Source organism: Strigops habroptila, chromosome 5 (assembly GCF_004027225.2).
Source record: "Strigops habroptila isolate Jane chromosome 5, bStrHab1.2.pri, whole genome shotgun sequence".
Lineage (NCBI taxonomy): Eukaryota > Metazoa > Chordata > Aves > Psittaciformes > Psittacidae > Strigops > Strigops habroptila.
In genome coordinates, this window is record NC_044281.2 from 69,325,220 (window position 1) to 69,345,688 (window position 20,469).

Consider the following 20,469-nt stretch of genomic DNA (forward strand, 5'->3'; position numbering starts at 1 on the left):
ATCAGAGAGCCAGGAATGACCCCCATGCACCACCCTGTGCATGACCCACCCTGTGCATTCCTACGTGCCAGCATGGAGGAACATCTCATGGGTGCTGATGGCAAACACTGTACCTCCAATGAGAACTAGCTCATCTCAGGGCCTGGGTGAGACTCATTTCTCCATAGCATCAACACTTCATAGAGAGTTCCCACAGCTGAGCTGGGAACTGAAGTGCTAGAAAACAACATTGTTTCTTCTCTGCTATTACATCCCCTATTACAACCCACTCCCCCATGACATTCCCTAATAAGGAGCAGGGATCCAGTAAGCTCACCAGGATCTGACCTTACTATCCCATGTTCAAGCACCGCCTGCTCTGCAGCCTGCACACAAGGGTGTTAAAGACTCATCCTAACTTGCAGAGCAACCCTTTTATCACAGAACCAAAGGGCCACTAATCTAAGAGGATGCTTATTTTGGGTCTGATGCCACATCCCTCTCCAAAAAACGCCCTGTCAAAGTGCTGTAAACCTTAAGACCTTGCTCAAAACAGATAAAAGGTCTTCATGTTTGAGGGCAGAGGTGAGCGGTCCATAAAACTTTGTGGATTAGAAAAGAGACAAAACTACAGCATAAAATAACAACTCAGGGCCAGGGGACAAGAAGAACTCCTTTATCTATTTAATCCTAAGCTGAAATTTGCAATTGCATGTAAACGTAAGTTGTAAGTTATTCTGGGAAGGCTAAATTCAGTGGTTTGACAAACACAAATGGAATTATAACAGTACTGCAAAACTGAAAAAACACCCACCCCAAAATAAACCAACTGGATAACAATTAAAAAGGTCAAAAATTTATTTTTCCTTAGGGCATAAGAGGCAATGTAAACAAAATACCAACAAACAAACAAAAATCACAATTCTTACAGTCTGCAAGCATTTGAAGATAGAGTACCCTTTTCCCACCTCCCCCCAAAACACTGCAAGCCTGCTCAAATGTTAACAAGCAACAATTGTGGACCCTGAAGGTCCATTGAGTTTTGATGTATCTCAAGCCGGGCACTAGATTTCTCATGTAAGAAGGACACTGCATCTGTTTTATCAAACACTTTAAAAAAAAAAAGAAGTCCAACAAAATATAAATATTACAGATAAAGATCAGATTTAGCACCACCTTTGGTCCAAGCAATCAATGAACTGGGAGATGACAGGTACAGTCTGTTTAGCAAGTCCTTTCTGCCTGAGTCTTTGAAAACATTAGAGGTTCACATTGCAAGAACTTGTAATAACTCTGAGGAAACAGCCCTCAAACCCTGGCAGTCCCTCACAACCTCCCCAGGTCCTGTGGAGAGGAAAGGATCATCACTGTGCAGCAGTGCACAGCGCCAGCCAACATCACTCAAAGCACTTGTCAAGCTGAGCTTGGCCCTGTGGGACACGGCAAACACTGTGCCAAGGGTCTGATCCTGCTTTGGCCCAGCAGATTTCGGGCATGGCTGAAGAACAGTAAGGGCAGTGACAGTGTGCATCCTGAATTCTCCCTTCCACTAGCATTTGCCACCCTCCAAAACCCAGCTGACTGCAGCATCTGCAGGGTGTGTGATAGCAGATGCCTGGAAGGAGCTGAAGTTGCCTGAAACCAAGTTATTTCCGCATATCTAGAACATGCAAATCAGAAGCTCTTTTATCGAGCATAGTTTTACTCCAGGCCCTTTTTAGGCTTATCTTTTCCCATAAGCACATGTCCATCACAGATGCAGAGAGGTATCACTACCAAGTTGCTGTGCCACAGCACCAATGTGGGCCAGGATGGTCACAAGAATCTGTGACAATCCTGGGAGAAAAATGAAATTCATAAAGCACCTTGCAATATTTTACATTTATTGCAACTCCCTCCTCTAAAAGCAACCAGAACTCAATTTATCTTTTCCTCCAGAAGTTTTGAGCAGTCTTAATTAACTGTTATTAAATGCTGTTCAATTCTGAGATAACACCAGCTCTAATAAATGCCTGAAAAGAAATGCAGAGATCTACTTTTAGGCACAATTTTTGCTCTGCATGTTCACATGCACAGTTGCCCAAGACAATATGAGTTTCTCATTTTGTGTTGAGACACCCATGCTGAGTTTTAACCTTTACAGGCAGAGACATGATTAAAAGCAAGCACTTGGGCATGGCGTGTAGCCATTCGGTAGTAATCGTGAAGAGGGCAGCCCCTGTGTGCAGCTCCTGTCCCACACGGGGCAGCAAACCCCTGAACCAGCCACCCACACCGATGACATGAGCAGACACAGGTTGATCTGGTGATATTCCACCTCCTATTTACTGCACTTGGCCTGCAACATAACCATGAGGACAGCTCTGAAACCAGTTCTGGACTGGACACTAAAGCCACGTAAAGTCTGTAAGTCTGGATTAGGAGGAAGATAATGCTTCATGCAACTGTTTCCCCTCAGCACTGTCATATCCAGAGCAAACGAAAACAATGTGCTATGATAATTTCATTAACTGTCATTGGGACAGAGATGCACTTCTATTGTCCCAGTCACAGAATCAGGCTCACAGTACCATACATATCAGCTAAATCATCACAGGTCCCCAGCTGATCTGTGCTAAAGCCTGAGGGACATTTCTACAGGGTCACTTAGCAAAAAGAAGAGCTCTGTTCTCCCCAATGATCTTTAGTGTTGGCCCACAGAGAAGTTACTCATCTTTGTTAACTAGTACTCTACTCTGCATCAAATTCATCATGTTCGCATGCAGACTCAGGGACTGGTCATAAACAGGTTTCCTGTTTTGTGCCAGTTCAGACTGAAGCATCTGACCCCTCATTAACAGTAACTCTTACCATCAATAGCAAAAGATACTGTTAAGTGCAAAAAGAAGTAATTTTTCTGGGTTTCAGTTTTACTGTGATGACTCTGAAAGGCAAAATTTTCCATCATGCATGTGATTTCCTTTTCTAGGAAAGCATCTCAGAGACTCAAGCACATCTGGATCCTTGCAGGAGTTGTTCACTGTACAAACAGTTTTATCCAACTGGTCACCATATCAAGTTCATTAAACAAACATTGGACAATGCATGAGGCTGCAGTTACTATTTCTGTTTCTAGCTTACATTTGCTATAGGTATATTAAGGACTAATGCCCTGAATTTCAAAATACCTGGAAGCTCTGGAAGAATCAATACTTTGCCAAAAGCTGTAACATCTGCATGATGAACAATTTGCTCCACTACCTTCAGCGGAGTGGGATCAGAGGCCACAACAAAACATGGTCCAAAGCTGTTACCACAAGAAAAGGGTTTTCCCAGACTCATTTTCTTCCTCTCTTGGCTTAACTCGCAACCCAAACCAAACCGAATGGACTCCCACCCATAAACTTTCTTAAAAAGAAAAAAAAAGAACAAAAAGGAAAGCTCTCAGTTACTCCTTCTCATATACACGCCACAGAAACCCCACCAACTTCTAGACTTTTCCCCAAACAGAACAGACAGAATGGTTCCCATGTTAAAAATAAACCAACCAAACAAAAAGAAGACAAAAAAATGTCACCAACTTGACCACACACACTAAAACCAGCCACACATTTCTCTATCTCTGGTCACCGACATACTCTCTCAAGCTCCCACCAGGTACATGCCCACCACCTAACCACTAGAAAATGGACTGCTACACCAACACAGAAATGACAACAGCATCTAATATTTAAGGTCACATTAAGAACATCAACCACCTAGGAAACCCACTGCCAAACCTCAGTTAGACCAGGCCTAGATCATTTATTTATCAATTACAAATTTGGAACAGCAAAACCTGTACGAGTTTCCAGTCCAGACACATGCAATTGCTCCGTTAACGGAGGGGAGCACTACTGCTTGAACAGATTTCAGCCTTCATTCAACAGCAGGTTTAGGCTCTCTGTATCTGACTAACCACCAGTTCCAGAGACAATCTGGGCTAATTAACAGCTCTGAAAATAGCTACAGATGTAAAGATCCAGCTGAGCTGCTTTCAACACCCACCTTGAGTTATCTGCATCTGAACTTTAGCCTAAGCAGCAATCAATCAAACTGCTGGCAAGACTTCTCCTAACATGAAATCCGATATTGGGACTTAACTGAGCAGGCTCATCTGCTTGATTCTCCCCAAACACTGCAGACAGAGTAACGAGCACTGCTGTCTGCAATTAAATCTGCAATAAAGGAACAGCACTGATATAATGTGGTTAGCCAGACAGCAGAAATGCCCTTACCCTGTACACTATTGACCCCACAATACTCAGTTTGGACCCTCAGTACAAAAAAGTCATTGTAATGCTACACACACTTTGCTTTTGCAATACTCCAGGTTTGAACTCATCATGAGTAATGAGCAACTCTTTTCAGCAAGCCTATTCAGCAGGCTGCAGAAAAATTCCTCCTAGAGACTGGAAACAATTATAACTCCCCTGTCCCCCAAATCCAAGACAGGAAATAGTTAAGTCAGCTATTCACCGAAATATTTCATTTTTTTAAAAGGTTTCTTTTTAATTCCTTTTCCTTTTTTTCCAGTTTACTAATTGTTACAGGCTAAGTTCCAATGACTGCACTGTTCTGCCCTGCTCCTAGGGGACAGAAACAAACTGAATCTGGATGCTCAAGGGGATGCAGAGTCAGAACAGAATTTGACATCCCCCTAACCTAAACCCCAAGGGTGATGATGGGATTTTGTTTATTTATTACTACTTCCCTGGTGACCCAGAAGCAGTTCAAGAACAAGCTCTTAAACCACAAAAGTACTGTTTGTGCAGAGAAAGCTGCCACGTTGCTTAAATTTCAGACATCAAATACAGCATCACTAACACAGCTTTGAAGAGGAATATCTGGAGAAGCCTGAATATTTATTTTAATTTTAAATGTTGTATTTTAAAAAACCTCCTGCAGTGCCAAGTGATTCTCCCTCCCCTGTTTTTCTCCTCCACCAAGCAGGGACCAAGATTCACAGGCACCATCGTAACCAAATAACCCTGAGCATCAGGGGAAGACCACTAAACCAGAAGTGCCACTAGCACAGGGTTGTTTCACAGAGGGCCAACGCAGGCAGACCTGGAACAGCCACCCCTGCCCCCTCCATCAGCCAAACCTCAGTGTATGCAAACTCCCAGGCACACGAACTGCCTCAGCTACAACAAACATGTAACCCATGTTCATCTTCCTTTGGTGGATCATTGGCTTCAGGATACAGATTGTCATAGTATATCATGGAGTGAAAAACTTCAACTTTTCTCACTAATGAAAAATCCTAACACAGAGCAGTGACATATTAAACCCATCTATACAGAGAAAGCACCTGCAGTGTCAGACCCAATAATTTATGGCCTTATTAGAAACATATTTTTCCTCATATGTTATCTATCTCTCCCCTGCCAATATAGTTACCTCTCATTTATTTCCAAATTATCAACATAATTCCCATAATTATTTTGATTCAGTAACAAACAGGAGTCTCAACTCAGGACAGTAGTGGCTTATGCTGACAAGAACAGGTCTGTAAAAACGCCAGTGTGAAGCTTTAAACCAAATTTATTTATTAAAAACAAACACAAAACAAAAAAATTGCACTCTCCAACTAGAATCAACGCTACCTTGATGCGAGAACAAATGAAGAACATTGTTAATGGGACCAGCCCAGCCCTGACATTATAAAATGGGAGAAACTAACTTGTTCTGCCTACGCCAGTCAGGCCCGCAAGCAGTGCAGCACAGCTTTCACTCCAGGAATCACTGCGGAGCCCTAGCCCTGATGTGGGGGCACCCAAGAAAAGATCCCCTCATTCCACCCTTGGCAATGCATGCACACCCCACAAAACTGACACCCCAAAGTAGAGTTATGGGTGACTTTTTACAAACATCTGTGCTTTGCTCCAAGGTGGGTCTAAGATGGAGGAGGAAAAGCAGCAACAGCAACCTACATCCCAATCCAAAGTCAACTGACTGTGGAGTCTTCTGGATCCAGCCCTACATACAGTACTTTATTTGAAAGTTACAGACACATGCACGAGACATGACTACTGAGCAGCACAGAGAGTAGGAGAAATGCAAGCACTGGGCAGAGCTAGCAGAGGCCATCAAACAGTTCAAGTGTGCAGACACATTCCCCATGCATTGCTGCATTGGTGGTCCCTGCTTCTACCAAGCAACTACAAGCAAATGAAAATAAAATAACTTACACAAACATTTGCTCTCAGACCATCCTACTGGTACTGTTGGCATCTATCAAACACTGCATTTATACGCACCACTTTGCAATGTGGCTAAATAGCATCTAAACTTGCCAGACAAGGAGCTGCCGGTGATAGGAAGCCACCAGCAAATAGCAGCAAAGCTCCAGTTGGTTTCAGAAAGCTGCAAGACCTGCAGGGAAGTGAATCATGGCATGGCAGCACCGAGGCTTAGCAGTCCTGTGCACCCTTTGGAGGTGTAGAAACTGAATTCACGGTGCTTGCTTTTGCTGAGAACATTCCATGCTGAGTGCCCGCAAGGCGCTTTGCTCCACTGCGGGTCTTCTGTCAGTGTAACCCTACTGATGCTCATGGACTTCTTGCCAGGTTAGACAAGAGCATGTGAAAGAATTGGAGTTAGCTCCTCAAAATCAAATTCATTTGTAAAGTATTAGAGGTTTTAAAAAGCCATATAATTGATACTATTTCAGTACAGCTGCAGAATTCAGTTTTCCTCTTTGAATGCAAAGGTCTCTGGTAATATTAATGCTTTTTGACAAACGTAAGAACAGCAGGACAAAAATTAAGCAGAAAGCTGAGGTACATCCCCTCTCCAGGGACACGAGCCATGGGAGATGTACTTCCCAGAGCTCAGAAAATCGAATGCTCTGGCTTTCACATTTTTCCCATATCTTATGAAAACAGTCCAGTTTTTCAAAGGTAGTAGATTTTGCTGCTACCTGGAAAGTCACATTATTTTTTACAAATGGAAGTTCTCTTTCCATTCAAATAGAATTTAAGACAAAACCTCTTTTGAAGAACAAAGTTTCTGCCCAACTTTATTTTGGACCTGAGTGATCAGCCTTTGCAAGCAAAGTATGAAATCAATACCCAAATCAGCTGTGAAATTCTGCAGGTGAGAACTAACCCAGATAAAACAGGGACTTTTTGTCTTAGGTTAACAATAGGGACGGAAAAGAAAGACCTGTAAAAATACTCCCATAGCTCTTGCAATAAATACTAGTAAGAATACAGTATCAAAACTTGGGACCGCACCAGCAGAATTATTTTCCCTTCTGAAGTCACTATCGATTCCGAAGCATAACAGAGGACATAACCAGCAGAGACATACCAGAAGACAGTATCATGCATGGATGGCATACAGAGTGTTTCAAGCATAGCTCAGAAGTCCTGTATTGATAAGGATGTTAATGCACATTCTACACATAATCCTGGCAGCATGCTGCATAATCCTTGTATTTTCATTAACAGGTGATGCTTTTTCCTGGAAAGCAGTCATTCCCGCTCCAAACCACCCCAGCTATCTGTCAGTCCCTACCTACCCAAGGGTCAGATTCTCATCCAGCCATCCCCTCCCCTGCATTTCCCCTTCCCTTAAGAGTGCATGAATAGAGAATTGCAAACATTTCACACTGCACGTTCCACTCCAAGTCCTGGATGAGGGGCCTGTTTATTCTATGAATATTGCACTTATCCACTCATTGGATTTGTTTTTTCTCAAGAATGCAGAGTATTTGGGAAAAAAATAGAAAAAATAGTAGGATACAACACAGGAAAATATGAGTTATTAACAAGCTAGCTATGAAGATCTAAAATTAAATAGTACTAGTTCTATTCTGTTAATACTAGTAATATGAAAATAATGAATGCTTTATCAAATTCCCTTGTTTTTCATATAAGATAAAAGCAGTAACTTTCTTTTTAACTGAGTAAAGCAATGAATATATATTACAATAAAGTACGATTCATTAAGATCTGAAAGTGATGAAAACAATTATATAATGCCTTCGTCAAACTTTATAGCATCGTAACAGAAGGAGTCTTTGGGTTGTGTATCCACAAGGGCAAAATCCACTTTTTAGCCATACCCATGCAGATGTGAAATTCCATTTCTAAGAGTCTAAACGTGAGCCAATTTCAATCCATTATGGTGTATTTGCTATCATTATACACATTGATTTAAAAGCTTCCTGTCGACACATCAGTTAGGTATCTGACACGCGCCCATCATATCTTTTATCTTGAGAAGCGTGGCTTGCAAAGGACAGGTACATACGACTACACCCACCCATTGTAAAGCATGAGAGCTAAAACAATTAACAGGAGTTGCCTCCCACAGGGAAGGGCTGCTGACAAAAACTTATTACTCGTGTTCTGAAAGGGGAGACAAGGGAAACCAGCAATTAAACTTTTCAGGCATTATATAAACCTCAATAACGAACTCAGAAGTGCTCATTATCATTAAAGTTGCAGTATACAGCAAGACACAATTTTCACATTCTTAAATTTTGTTCTCTGGCATTAGAGTTCAGATTTTCTGCTGGTCCAAATTCAAGACATTTTGGAAAGCACGGACAGCGGGTGAGAGCAACGCAGTGACAGCAGCCGCCTCTCCCCCCGGAGGAGGGCCCCCTTCAGCTGCAAATGGCTTTGCCCAAGCCCTGCAGAGCTCTTCCTCTTAACAATCTGGTTCAAGAATAAACCAAAAAAAAAAAAAAAAAAAAAAGAGAGAAATTTAAACAGTACTGTTGATTTCTGCATTGAGTGTTCACTGAGGTGTAGGTTACATTTAAATATTGCTCTTGATCCAGTGTCAGTTCTGACAAATTTAGTAAAAAAAGCTTAAGGAGACATTAACATTTTAGAAAAGAACTAAACCACTTCTAGCACTACACTGTCCTCTGAGGCACCCTGCCAGGTTTTCCTGCCCTGCAGTCAGCTTCTCTGATTTAGCTTAAGGCCTTTCACTCCGTCTCACAGCTAACAGTGGAAAGGGCTTGCTATTTCAGGCATCAGTGGAGCTGACTAAAACTAGCTGCTCGCTGACGGAAAAAATAATTCTTTTGCTGGTATTTGTCAGTTGCAAGAATCAAAAAACAAAAAAAAAGAGATTGGTGAGAGATGCTGTGACAATGGTAAATGGGAGGGGAAAAAACTGCATTGGGGGTATTGCTTTAAAAGTGACCTTTTAAACAAAAGCAGTCAAAACAGCCACCCCAAAAGGGAAGCCCAAACTGAAGCTTTCCTACCAGGCTAGAAGCCCAGTGTGCTAGGTGGTGGCCCACATTCATTTCTAGCATTAAGTAGGTTGTTTATGCCCCATCCGAGGCAGAGGGAGGCCACAAGTGTGGCTTTGCAACCCACCTACAAGTCCTGGCCTCTCCTCAGGGCGCCACGAAGCCTTTAGATGTGAAAAAGGCACAATTGAGCCATAGGACACTGGGCTGCTGCTTGAGAAAACCCTGGCAGCACTACAGGCACTCTCACCCTGTGTCATCCCCTGCACTGATGGAGCTCAGCAAATCAAATCCCTGCAAAATCCAGAGCTGGAGGAGCAAGCCAGCAAGGTGGAAGAAGAACTGTGGAACAGACTGACATCTGTCACAGAGCTGGCCTGCATTTCACAGCCCTCACACTAACCTGAGCCTTGCAGTGAGCCCACATCCACCAGGGACCAGCCTCATGCAAGGCGCAAGGCACACAGCACCACAACCATCTGCCCGAAACAGCTCTGCCACCCCAAACCCTGCCAGGGCTCCTGCAGTTGGGATGTGCTCTCGGCTCAGCTTTGGTGGATGCAGGTGAGAATATTTACAGTAGTCAGGGGTCTCCCATCTGTGTGCTGCTTTCCTTTCCCTAGGTAGGGGCTCACATCACACCGCACCATAATCAGAGAATTCAGTGGCTCAATGCAGAAGATCTGGGAGCTGTGCTTTTACATCCCCCCAAAGAGATGACCTAGAGGGAATGTCTTTAAACAAAACTTTAGAATATTTTAAATAATAAGTTAATTCTTAATAAATATGTGCTTCAAGAAAATGATAATTATATACTGCACCTTTAAATAATGCACTTAGTTCTCTGCATTGGCTTCCATTTTGGTTTCTTTTATTGTTAAAGTGCATTAATTCAAAATAATGAACCACTTCCTCATCATTATTGTTAAAATAAATCACAACAACATTAATACGAGTCACTAAGTCACTACTATTAGTACTGCAATCTAGCAGATAACTCTATGTATTGCTCTATTTAATACTGTCCAGCAGAAGAATATAATACTTCTATTATAATCTCACAACAGCTCCAGCAGTCTTTTATGGCTGCTACCATATTAGTACAATTAAAAATGGGGAGAAGTATGGGAGACAGGGCCATAATGCCTCAGATACACATCCAGTAAGATGTAGCTAACTGGATATATACATATGTCATACGGCAAGACATTAAGATACGAAGAGGACCCTGCACACTGTGATAAGGAGCTGTTGTGCAGATACACCTCCTTCTCCTGCCACTAAAATTTAAAGGGATCCCAATCGAACAGCCTCCCTCCCCACTTGGATGCAAAGAGCTGCTCGAACCACAGCACTGTTCATAGCCAGTAGTGGCACCTGGATATTGTTTCAGCTACCTAAAGGACACCAGTCACATTAGCTGTAGGCAACTCTCTCAATGTTACCAGGGAAATTAATAAAAACCCCAAACCACAAAAAAACCCAACAATAAAGACAAGAACAACGTATAAATTGTGTAATATTTTTTTGGCAGAGAAACATCCCCAGTAACACATGATATTCTTGTGCTATTTTACTCAGCCCCTTGATCCCAGCTATTTTTAAGTCTTTATAACCTTTACCTTCCAAGCCAAATCGGTTTGAAATTCTGTTGGAAAAAATGGCATGTATAATTTTGTGTAAACCAGTAGTGAAATGGTCTGCCCCTCCTCCTAAAAACAGATTTACAATGCTGCCTACTAGTTAAAGGAATTAGATACTGATCTTGAGTGATTTACAAAGCCATTTAACACCTCCCCCCCCAAAAAACCAAACCATGTCTTCCTCAAGTACAGTAGGGATGTAGCCAAAAGACTTGGCTACCTCATAAATAAAATATGTTCAAAGCCTTTTCCAATGGATGCCTCTTCCATTTCCCACCATGCTATCCCTACCACGTGCCACGTTTCAAAGTATGAGTTAATAAAGGCAATCAGAAATGGAATCAGAAGAGGCAGCTTCCTGGTTAGATGCATTGTAGACCTAATTCCTTTGATAGTAAACCTCTGAGCCTGAGAAGCCCAGGTACACTTTCCAGTACAAATGTACATTTTGGATTCAAGCGGGAACAGAAACACAAATTTGGCTCCTCCTTCAGTGTTAAGTCTCTCTTGGTAAAACAAGACCAAAAAAAAAGTAAACCCAGAATGCACAGAAAAGACAAAAACAAAACACAGAAAAAACAATTCCCAAAAAATATACAAATTAAGGATGTGCAGACTGAGTTTGATGGCTTTTTTCCCCCACCCCGCATTGTAAACACTGATGTTGCAGAAGGTTATGGTTATTTCTAACTAATACCTTGGTGGGCCCTGCCAGCAGTCGGCACGCTTGAATTCAGACCAGATCACAAAAACGAGAAGTAACACATTCGACAGCTTTGTCTTTAGTGTCTTAAGGGACTTTTGTACATTTTCATATTATGACAAGTTTTGAGAAACCCAACTCTGAGAAGAGAATCAACCAGGATCACCTGGCAGGAGTCAGGCGCAGAACTAAATATGGAGTCTACAAAGTAATCAACATGCTTAAGCACGGGGTTTGTAGGTTTGTTTTTACAAGCACCAGTAGGCATCGCTGCCCTAGAACACCTGAAATCCCAACTCAAAGAACGAGACAGAACAAAAGGAAACAAAATGCCCCCAACCAACACCACCTGATTGCCTTTTCCGGTGACTTAGCAGTAACAACAAAACACAGCTGAAGTCAAGAGACCAAATCTCTTCAAGGCGAAAAGGCTCCAACTCTGGACCAACCAACTGTTGAGAACAGTAAAAAAAGAAGAAGTGAACATCTCCAAAGGATTAGAGTCCCTCTGTGTTTCAGAAACTTCCATTTGCTTCTCACTGTAAGTTGTGGAAATGCATCCAGAACTCTTGGGTAACCCATGTATGGACAAGAATGAGGAGAAAGGGAGCCAAGATTGTAAAACAGAGTTTGGCACAAAACTCCCCAAGTAGATGCATGTGTATTTCTCTCTCACAAAAGGCACACATTTGGTTTCCTATCAATAATGGGAAAGATGGGATATCATACCCTGTTACACATACAAGATTATTAACAACTTCACAAAAAGGCATTTGACTATGCTGCATCTTCCTCATAGCTGTTTACAACATATTAATCCCACAAACCTCTCCAGAACACAGCAGGTTTGTCCTCAGCATAGACTTCTTTGTCCCTTTGTACAAACTGGAGCACAGGGAAACGTCTTTTTGTGTAGCAATTGTTTTTTTTGTTTTCCACATGTACACAGCAGGAACAGTATAAATTAGGGAGGTTAAAGATATTGCAATATTAGTTCTTTTTCTCCAAGTAATTTGAGGGCACCCAGCCTTTGAATGGCTTCACACCATTCATGATCTGGCAGTACCACCAGCCATTTGGGTTCCTTTCGAGGACCTCCATGCAGACACCTTCTTGAAACCCTGCAGTCTCCTCATCCCCTTCATAGTCTGCAATGGAAACATAGATGTCCTTGAGATTGTTGTGGATGAACTGGGATTTCTCAATGGGCTTTGGCCTGACTGTGGACACAGGAATCCCATTCCTCTGGGTAGAGAGGTTGGAGGTGGTCTCTGAGCTCTCTGTACCTGACCGCTCAGGCTGTTTTCCCTTTGCATCACCAGGCTGTGACCATGCATTGCTAAAGGAGGAATTCCGACGGACACTCCTAAGATGATCCGTAGCTGTTAAAGATTCATTTCTGCGCAAGGAGCATGACAGGTTGTTATCCTTTGGTGGTGGAGACACAAACACTGACTGCGGCCGGACGGCAAGTTGCCTCACACCATTCCTCATTTTGACTGGCCCTGATGGCTTTGAAAAACCACCAGGAGGTTTGCTTGGGATGGGTGGTGTTGAACGCTTGCTCTGGTTGATGGTGTTCAAAGCCTGAACCCTCTTCTCTATCTTCTCTAAACTGTTTGACTTGTTTTCGTTTTTCCTGTTCCTGGCAAATGAGGCATCAGTCTCTGCTGATGTGGTTTCCCGCTGGTTATCAGGGAGAGCCAAATAATGGGAAGGAGCCCAGCCTTCCATGTCTCCATATTTCAGGTACCACCATCCACTGGCTTGCTTTTCCAGCACTTCCACTTCTACTCCTGCTGGGAAGCAAATTTCAGAATCCTGTACCTTTTGGTATGAGTCAGTGGTCACATAGAAACATCTGGAGTCATTTTCTTGCTCAGTTTTGGCTGGATGGCTAGAGCAGAAAATGCCACGGGAAGGAGCTGTAATGATATCAGCCGAGCTCCTCCTAACAGGATCCTCTTGGTTCTCAGAAGCTGTATGGGGGGGGCTCTCAGACTCTTCACTTCTAGAACCTTTAAGTCCACCTCTGAGTTGCCCAGTTGGCCTCAGCTGTCGCCTTAAAGTGCTGATATCCATCTTTTCTTGGCTCTGAGAGTCTGCCTTGTTCAGGAAGGGTTTGGGCCTAACAATTGGCTTTGCTCTAATGGAAGGACTCTGCCCAGGCTCCTTCTTCATGCCTGTCCTTGGTACACTACGTAAACCAACATCTGAAGCTGACCTTGGTTTTGTCTCTTCACTCCTGGAATAATGGCATTTTCCAAGATCAGGCTGGATGTTTTTGTCCATCTTGAGCTTCACAAGTGATGATTTAGGAGAGCTGGAAGATGGAGAATTCCTTTGGATCAAGGAGAGAGAGGAACTTTTCTGAGAATCAGAGTCTCCACTAGATTCCTTATTGGACGAAGCATCTTCCACATAACGTCTAAATCCCTCATTCTCATAGATGGTCTCTTCTTCGTGAGCAACTTCTTCTGAAGACTCTCCTACTTTGAACTTTGCTTTCTGAAGTGATGACACAGGAGAGGGCTTGAGGGGCTGAAACAGTCGTTTTTCAAGAGTGCCCTCTTCACGATGACTTTCACTCACTTCACACTCTGAGTCAAAGCCAAAGGCAGGCACATCATACTCAGGTTCTTCATATTTCAGCTTGTGGGGAGAGTCCTGGGTATCTCCTGAAGAAACTGTTCCAGGAGTTGTTCCTTCTTCAGAGTCTTTTGGTTTACTGGGAGGTGCTGGGGGAGGAACTTTTGGGCGGGTTAAAGTACTGGTTCTTCTGTTTAAATTTGGCTTCTTCCTTTTGTCAATGTAAGATGCTGGAGCCCATCCCTCCTTCTCTCCAATCTGCACGTACCACCAGCCACCAGAATTCTTTTCTATAACCTAGGACATGACAAGGAACATGTTACTTTGACAAAAGTCTCAACCAAATACTTTCCACTCCTCCCTGTTCAATCCCATTCCCTGCAATCGCCAAATATTACAGTTTTTCCGGCTGCACTGTTAAGGCTCACCTCTGCTTTTTGTCCTCCACGAAAGCTTATGCCATCAGAGATACATGACTGGAACTCTGCAATGGTGTAGTATTCCACTTCCACAGAGGGTGGCTCTGGTGGTTTAGGCAACTGAAAACCCTATGGAAAATAGGAAGTTTTGTTCAATTAAACCAAAGAAACAGTGGCTGAACAGCAATATGAAAGAATATTTGCCTTCATTCACTAAAACTCTTCCTTCTTCCTGTGCTACTTCCTAATGATAACTTCCCAGTTCTCCAGAGCAGAAGCTGATGTATTGAGATGGGCCACAAGAGAGAAGCCTTTCAAATTGTGCACTGTTCATGCCGCCTTCACCAGCTATTAAAACCGTGATAATCTTTACCAAAACAGTAAAACATTTTACTGATGGGCCATAAAGTGTGAGCTGCTGTTCCAGCCACAGTAACAACAGCCCATGTACTCTGAGATTTTGTCTAGAGAGACTCAGTTTTGAATCGCTTGCCACAACTGCAGAAAATCACATTGCAACTGGCCCATAATAGATTCTGCCAGTTACCAAATACACTGCCTTAAAATGTAATCCTAATGAATTATTGCTCTTAATCTGCTGCTGGATTTTTAAACCATCCAAAATAGTCAGTGATATGAGCTAATGGGATTCTGCTGTAGCAAGAAATAAGAATAATATCGCAGACCCCATGAAGAGCTTTGCTCAGCTAAAGTGGTAGGAGAGAGGAAGAACTTTACTATAGGATCAAGATTCCAGTTCCTCCCCGTAACAGAGACCCAGAACCTCTACTCAATCCCAACATAACCTGCATTTAAATTGCATAAAGGCTATTTACAGCCACTCTGGCAGCATACCAGACTCTTCTAAAAGCTCTTCTTATATTAAGCTGTCACATTTCAGATTTTGTTACAATTATTTTTAAGGTGATAAATGGGGTAAAAGTCCTTTCAAGAATTTCAGCACTGAAAGCTTTTCAGATTAGCACAGTGCTCATGTACAGAATCACCAGATGATGGTGAAACTTCATAGCTTCTACGCTTCACTGCTTATGGTTCTAACACTAGAATTGCAGTATATCAGGATCTCTTGAACACAGGTCAGGCCTGCCACAGACACACACAGGACAGCCAAGGACACAAAATGATCCTAAGGCATCAATGGGAGAAAGGCAAATTGCATACTGTACTTTATTCTCACGGTGCTCTATTTCTGAAGTATCCTTGTTGTAACTAACAACCCATGTTCCATCACATGAATGTGATGAAACACAGCATGTGGCATTTCAGAGAGAATGCCTCACTGCACCTTAGGAACCGTGTCTAACAATGTTATAATTGGATGTTTCTGCATTATAAATGCTGAAACACAGCAGAAGTGCAGCATAATAAAATGCCTTCCGATAATAAGATGGTTTGGATTAAATGAAGATAATTGAAACCAGCAGACATGTTCAGGGTTTCACATATATTATCATTGTTATTTTTAGCATGGGATTAAGCATAATAGTCTTGCCAAAACAGAGTCTAATTGAAAATAATGCAAAAAGAAATAGGAAGAAAATGCCAATATGCTATTCATCTAGTTAAGAGGCATCTCAGATAACACAAAAAAAATTGTAAATCACATACTGCTAATAGTGTACTGAGAAGATTAAACACTATGTATTATCTAGTTGTAAACAAGTTATTAGCATGACTTTGCGCTAATAGACTACTTAGTACTTCCTATCTGAAGATCACAGTCCTAATCTCAAACGGGTCCAAACTTCCAGCTTTGAGGGTAAACAATCATTGGAGGTCTCATTCCCACAGTACACATCTGTCCGTAACATCTCAAGTCACTTTAAACATATACAAGAGTGAAGCTTAGCCATCTCAAAGATAGTAGCAATGGAAGGAGAGCAGAAGAGAAGAGAAGGTCAAAAGATTCAGTCTGGGCTAAAGACACACAGAGGAACTTCAAACCTGCTGAGTCAGCCAGACAGGCTTTAACACTCATACACAACATAGTAACTTTAAGATGTTATCCCTGCAGTTCCCAATTAACATTAGAATGTCCAGAGGTCTGCTCAATACACAAACAATAAAATTAACAGGCATGAAAGCAAAGGATTTCTCAGATATCCCCCCCACCTTGTACAGCTGCAGAAAGTCTCATAAGACACCCACACACCTACCCTACTGCTAACATATATCATAAATCAATACAAACCAGACTGGATTCTCTTCGTGGTGGCGGCCTTGTTCTTAAATTTGGAGAACCTAAGCAGGAAAGGGAAAAGGGACAATTTATTTAACTTTGTAAGTACTGCTAAACACATTTTTCAGCAGCTCTTTGCTGTTACATAGTTTGAGAATATTAGGAGTCAGTATTTGCAATATTTAAGGCATCTGTATGAAAAAAGATAGGAAACTATGAGGGTATATTAGAAATACCAAGGTAGCTTAGCTATTCATCTCAGCTAAGCCAGCAAATTTAAGAGGAAATCACTGCCAGAAAGTAGTGGATTGTATTTTCTGCTGGAACTGACCAGCTCCATTGGAGATTGGCCAGTATAGAATTGGCCTAATACCCAGTTTTCCCCCCAGCAGTAAAAATAATCCACTAAATTAATAACACTCACACTGTCCTCTATCATAGCATCTTGCCATTCCTTGCACAGACTAGTGTTAGCATCTGCATTTTGCAGACAAACTAGTAAAAACATTATAGCAACTTGCCCTCAGGAAAACAGCAGAACAAATGCAAGAGAAGACATAGGTGGCCTCCTTGACTCTAACGCACCATCACATTACTTTACTGAGGGTGGGGGTCACATTTTAGAGTTTTCAAAAGGAAAGAAATCTTCTCTGGGAAAAAGAAGAAAGCAAACACATACTGGCTAAGATAAAGAAGAACCAGCCAGCCCTTGTATAAAGTGAAATTAAATTTTATCACTACTAGTGATTGACCGTGTCCTGTTGTTCCTGCAGATCTACAGACAATGCAAAGATCTGCTCATGTGGACTCAGCTACAAGGCCAGTACACATGGGACTTTAGCTGCTAGGCAATGCATGCCCTGAAAGGTAGGAAACAAAATTCACCGCAAGCCAGTGGAAACCCAGACTACTGCCTTACTTATTTGAGCTCTCTGAGGTGCTATCCTTGCTATGGCTGGGGATCCCTGGGCCAGTTTGGAAATCTGCTTGTCTGGGGTCATCATGGTATTGCCATTAGAGTCATTGCACAGGATGGGCAAGCTGATTTCCTTCTTGGTGATATGAGTTTCTGCAGTCTCATTTTCTGCTTGAGTTTCCTTGTCAGTGGATGATTTCTTGTTCAGCAGGTTACTGATCTCCATGATGTTTCCTATGATTTCCACTGGCCCAGTTAAGTTCTTTTTCCTAGATGGAAGATCATCTTTAGCCTTCTTCAGATACGAAGCTGGGGCCCAGCCCTCTTTGCCTAGATACCTGCAGAGTCAAAAGGAAACATGATCACATCAAACATAGCCTGCTCACACACTTAAGGTATCATAGCTAAAGCAAGAGTGATAAATGATAAATCAAAATTTGCGGTTCTTGGATGAGCTTTTGTGGTCTCTATTACCTATTGATTAGGCATCTCAGCTGAGGTAGCAATGAACTGTGGACTGCTGTTAAAAGCCACGAATCATCCTAAGGAAGGAGTCTCTCTGGATAAGAAATAGTTATTCACAAGGTAAAGGGCTTCACCAGTTTGTTTTAAGCTACACTTAAACAGCACTAGGCAAACTCAGTATAATCCCATATACAAAAAAGGAAACTATCAAGTAAAACATTTTAATACTTTTAGTGGCAACTCAAAATGGAAAAGAGTTAAAATAAGGGTGTATGGAGCCCAGTATAGAGACCCTGTGTCTGCAGTTTAAGGCCCTTGTTCGAGCCTCCCCCCTTGCAATTATAACAAACACTGATGCTCCTCTCATAACTCCCAGTCCTGTGTGATCAGCTTCTCTTATGGAGAATATGTGACTAAGACTACTGCAGCTTTCTCTAGCACTGTAAAGTCAAGAAACAATTCGACTAAGAAAAAAAAAGGCTTTGATGGAGATACATTCTTCTCAACAAGTTAGGGGTTATTTGAAGAAATAAACTGGGAAATCTGAACAGACACCTGAATCCAGTACAAGTTCCCGGAGCGCCAGCCTGAGCTGCTCATGCTACACTTCAAACTGAAGTCATTTTTCCACACCTGGGCTTTTGGGAAGATGGTTTTTCTAACTCCTGCCATTCCTAACACCTCAGCAGGGATTTCAGATTACAATCAGACTCCAGGGAGGACCACGTGGATGAACTCTGCTTTCCCTAACGAAACACTAACTTGCTATAGAGTGAGTCACTGAAAACTTTCTCTCTTTAATCGCTCAAAATACCCAAGGCAGGAGCTTTACTGTAAGTGGGAAAGCAGGCACCATTAAAATCCTGGTGCTCAGGAAATCTGCAGGAAATACAAAAGTTAAAACAGTAGGACTCTAAGGCTCTTTAATTAAAATGGAGACTCATTAGACAGCAAAGGAAGGAGCTGGGAGGCAGGTGAGGTGGAATATCAGCAAATCATTGCCTGGCAAATGAGCAACTTTGTCATGCCAACACTTGGATTCTGGGGCTGTGGTGAGATTTCTGCACCAGGGCACACTCAGCACATTCACCATAGTCAGACGTTCAAGAGTGGTACAGGGGCTTTATGAGGAGAACAGGAAAATGTAGTGTAGGTTTGCTTCCTGAGACTTCTTCATTACTCATCCTGTACAAAAGCAAATACAATTGCTGTACTAGCAATAACCACAGGGGCCTTTCTGCCCAAAATCTTGCCCTTTCCTCCCCTCCCATCTAGATCAGCCAGGATACTAGGGATGCTGCTTCTCCCTACATACCTGCCTTCTATCACACATGAAAGCAAAGATATGGGATCTCTCCTGGTCAGAGTGTAGTGACAAGTTTTTCCAAAGATTCTGGTATCAAAGAAAAGCATCCCAACAACTGAGCTTTGTTTGCCATATGGAGACTAACAGGTAGCAGCAAAAACAATTTGATTTGACTTTGAACAGATACACAGCATCCAGCCATTGATACGATGTCAAGATGAAAAAGGCCTGAATATGCACCATATCCCCTGTTGTGACAAGGCATATCTGAGTGCCATTTTCCAGCCCTAAAGACTTTTGGCTTTCAATACTTTTGCAGTAGAAGGCCCTTTTGCAGAGCTACTGACCAATGCTTTCTGCTGCCTGGGAAGCAAAAGTCAGAGAAGTTCTCTTTAAAGGACATTTATAACTTCATATGATCTGGAGATGTAAAGATTTTAGTCTGTGAGAAAGCCACATTGGCCAACGCACTGCGGACTCCAGCTCCAAAGGTTACTTTCAACAGAGCTTGATTGTGCAAAATCAGCAAGAAAAAACAGTTTACATCCATCTTAGTTTGTGGGAGATTTAACATGTTTAAGATCAGAAAGGCAGCCACAGGCAGGTTCTGTACTAGCTCGTTAGTTCTCCTGCCAACTATGTATTTGTATCAGCCCATATAACCCTGCTGCTTCAAACACCTCTGATCTCACATAGTTTCTTCCACTGAATAGTAGCAGCAATATCTGGACAGTTAATAACTTTGGGCAACATACCCTCAGTAGTGAAGCTGTTGCTGGTTATTTTTTCCTGAGTTAGTAAATTCAACCTGAATTTTATTGCCAGCAACTGCCAGTTTATTTGTGCAACATCACAAATAAAAGATACTTACCTAAGTCAAATAGTTCTCAAATTTGGTAATATCAAAGCCCTTTGCACATACCACTTTAGAAGACTACTTGATCTCCGTATTTTATAGGTGAACGAAGAACAAGGGCAACTTGCTAATCAGCTTCAGAGAAGTCCTGA

General features: G+C 42.2%; 1 protein-coding gene across 4 annotated transcripts in view; it reads right to left on the reverse strand.

Moving 5' to 3' along the window:
• Positions 1–819: 819 nt before the first annotated feature.
• The window catches only part of SH3PXD2A (SH3 and PX domains 2A), a 265,696-nt gene continuing 246,046 nt past the window's right edge, over positions 820–20,469 (reverse strand). For all 4 annotated transcript variants that reach the window (XM_030487968.1, XM_030487967.1, XM_030487966.1 and 1 more), the window contains 4 exons: positions 17,694–18,028; positions 16,787–16,836; positions 14,584–14,703; positions 820–14,452 (listed from right to left, as the gene is read on the reverse strand). In XM_030487968.1, the coding sequence (XP_030343828.1) occupies positions 12,557–14,452; positions 14,584–14,703; positions 16,787–16,836; positions 17,694–18,028 (2,401 nt within the window). In that variant the 3' untranslated portion in view covers positions 820–12,556. The remainder of the gene's footprint in view (positions 14,453–14,583; positions 14,704–16,786; positions 16,837–17,693; positions 18,029–20,469) is intronic.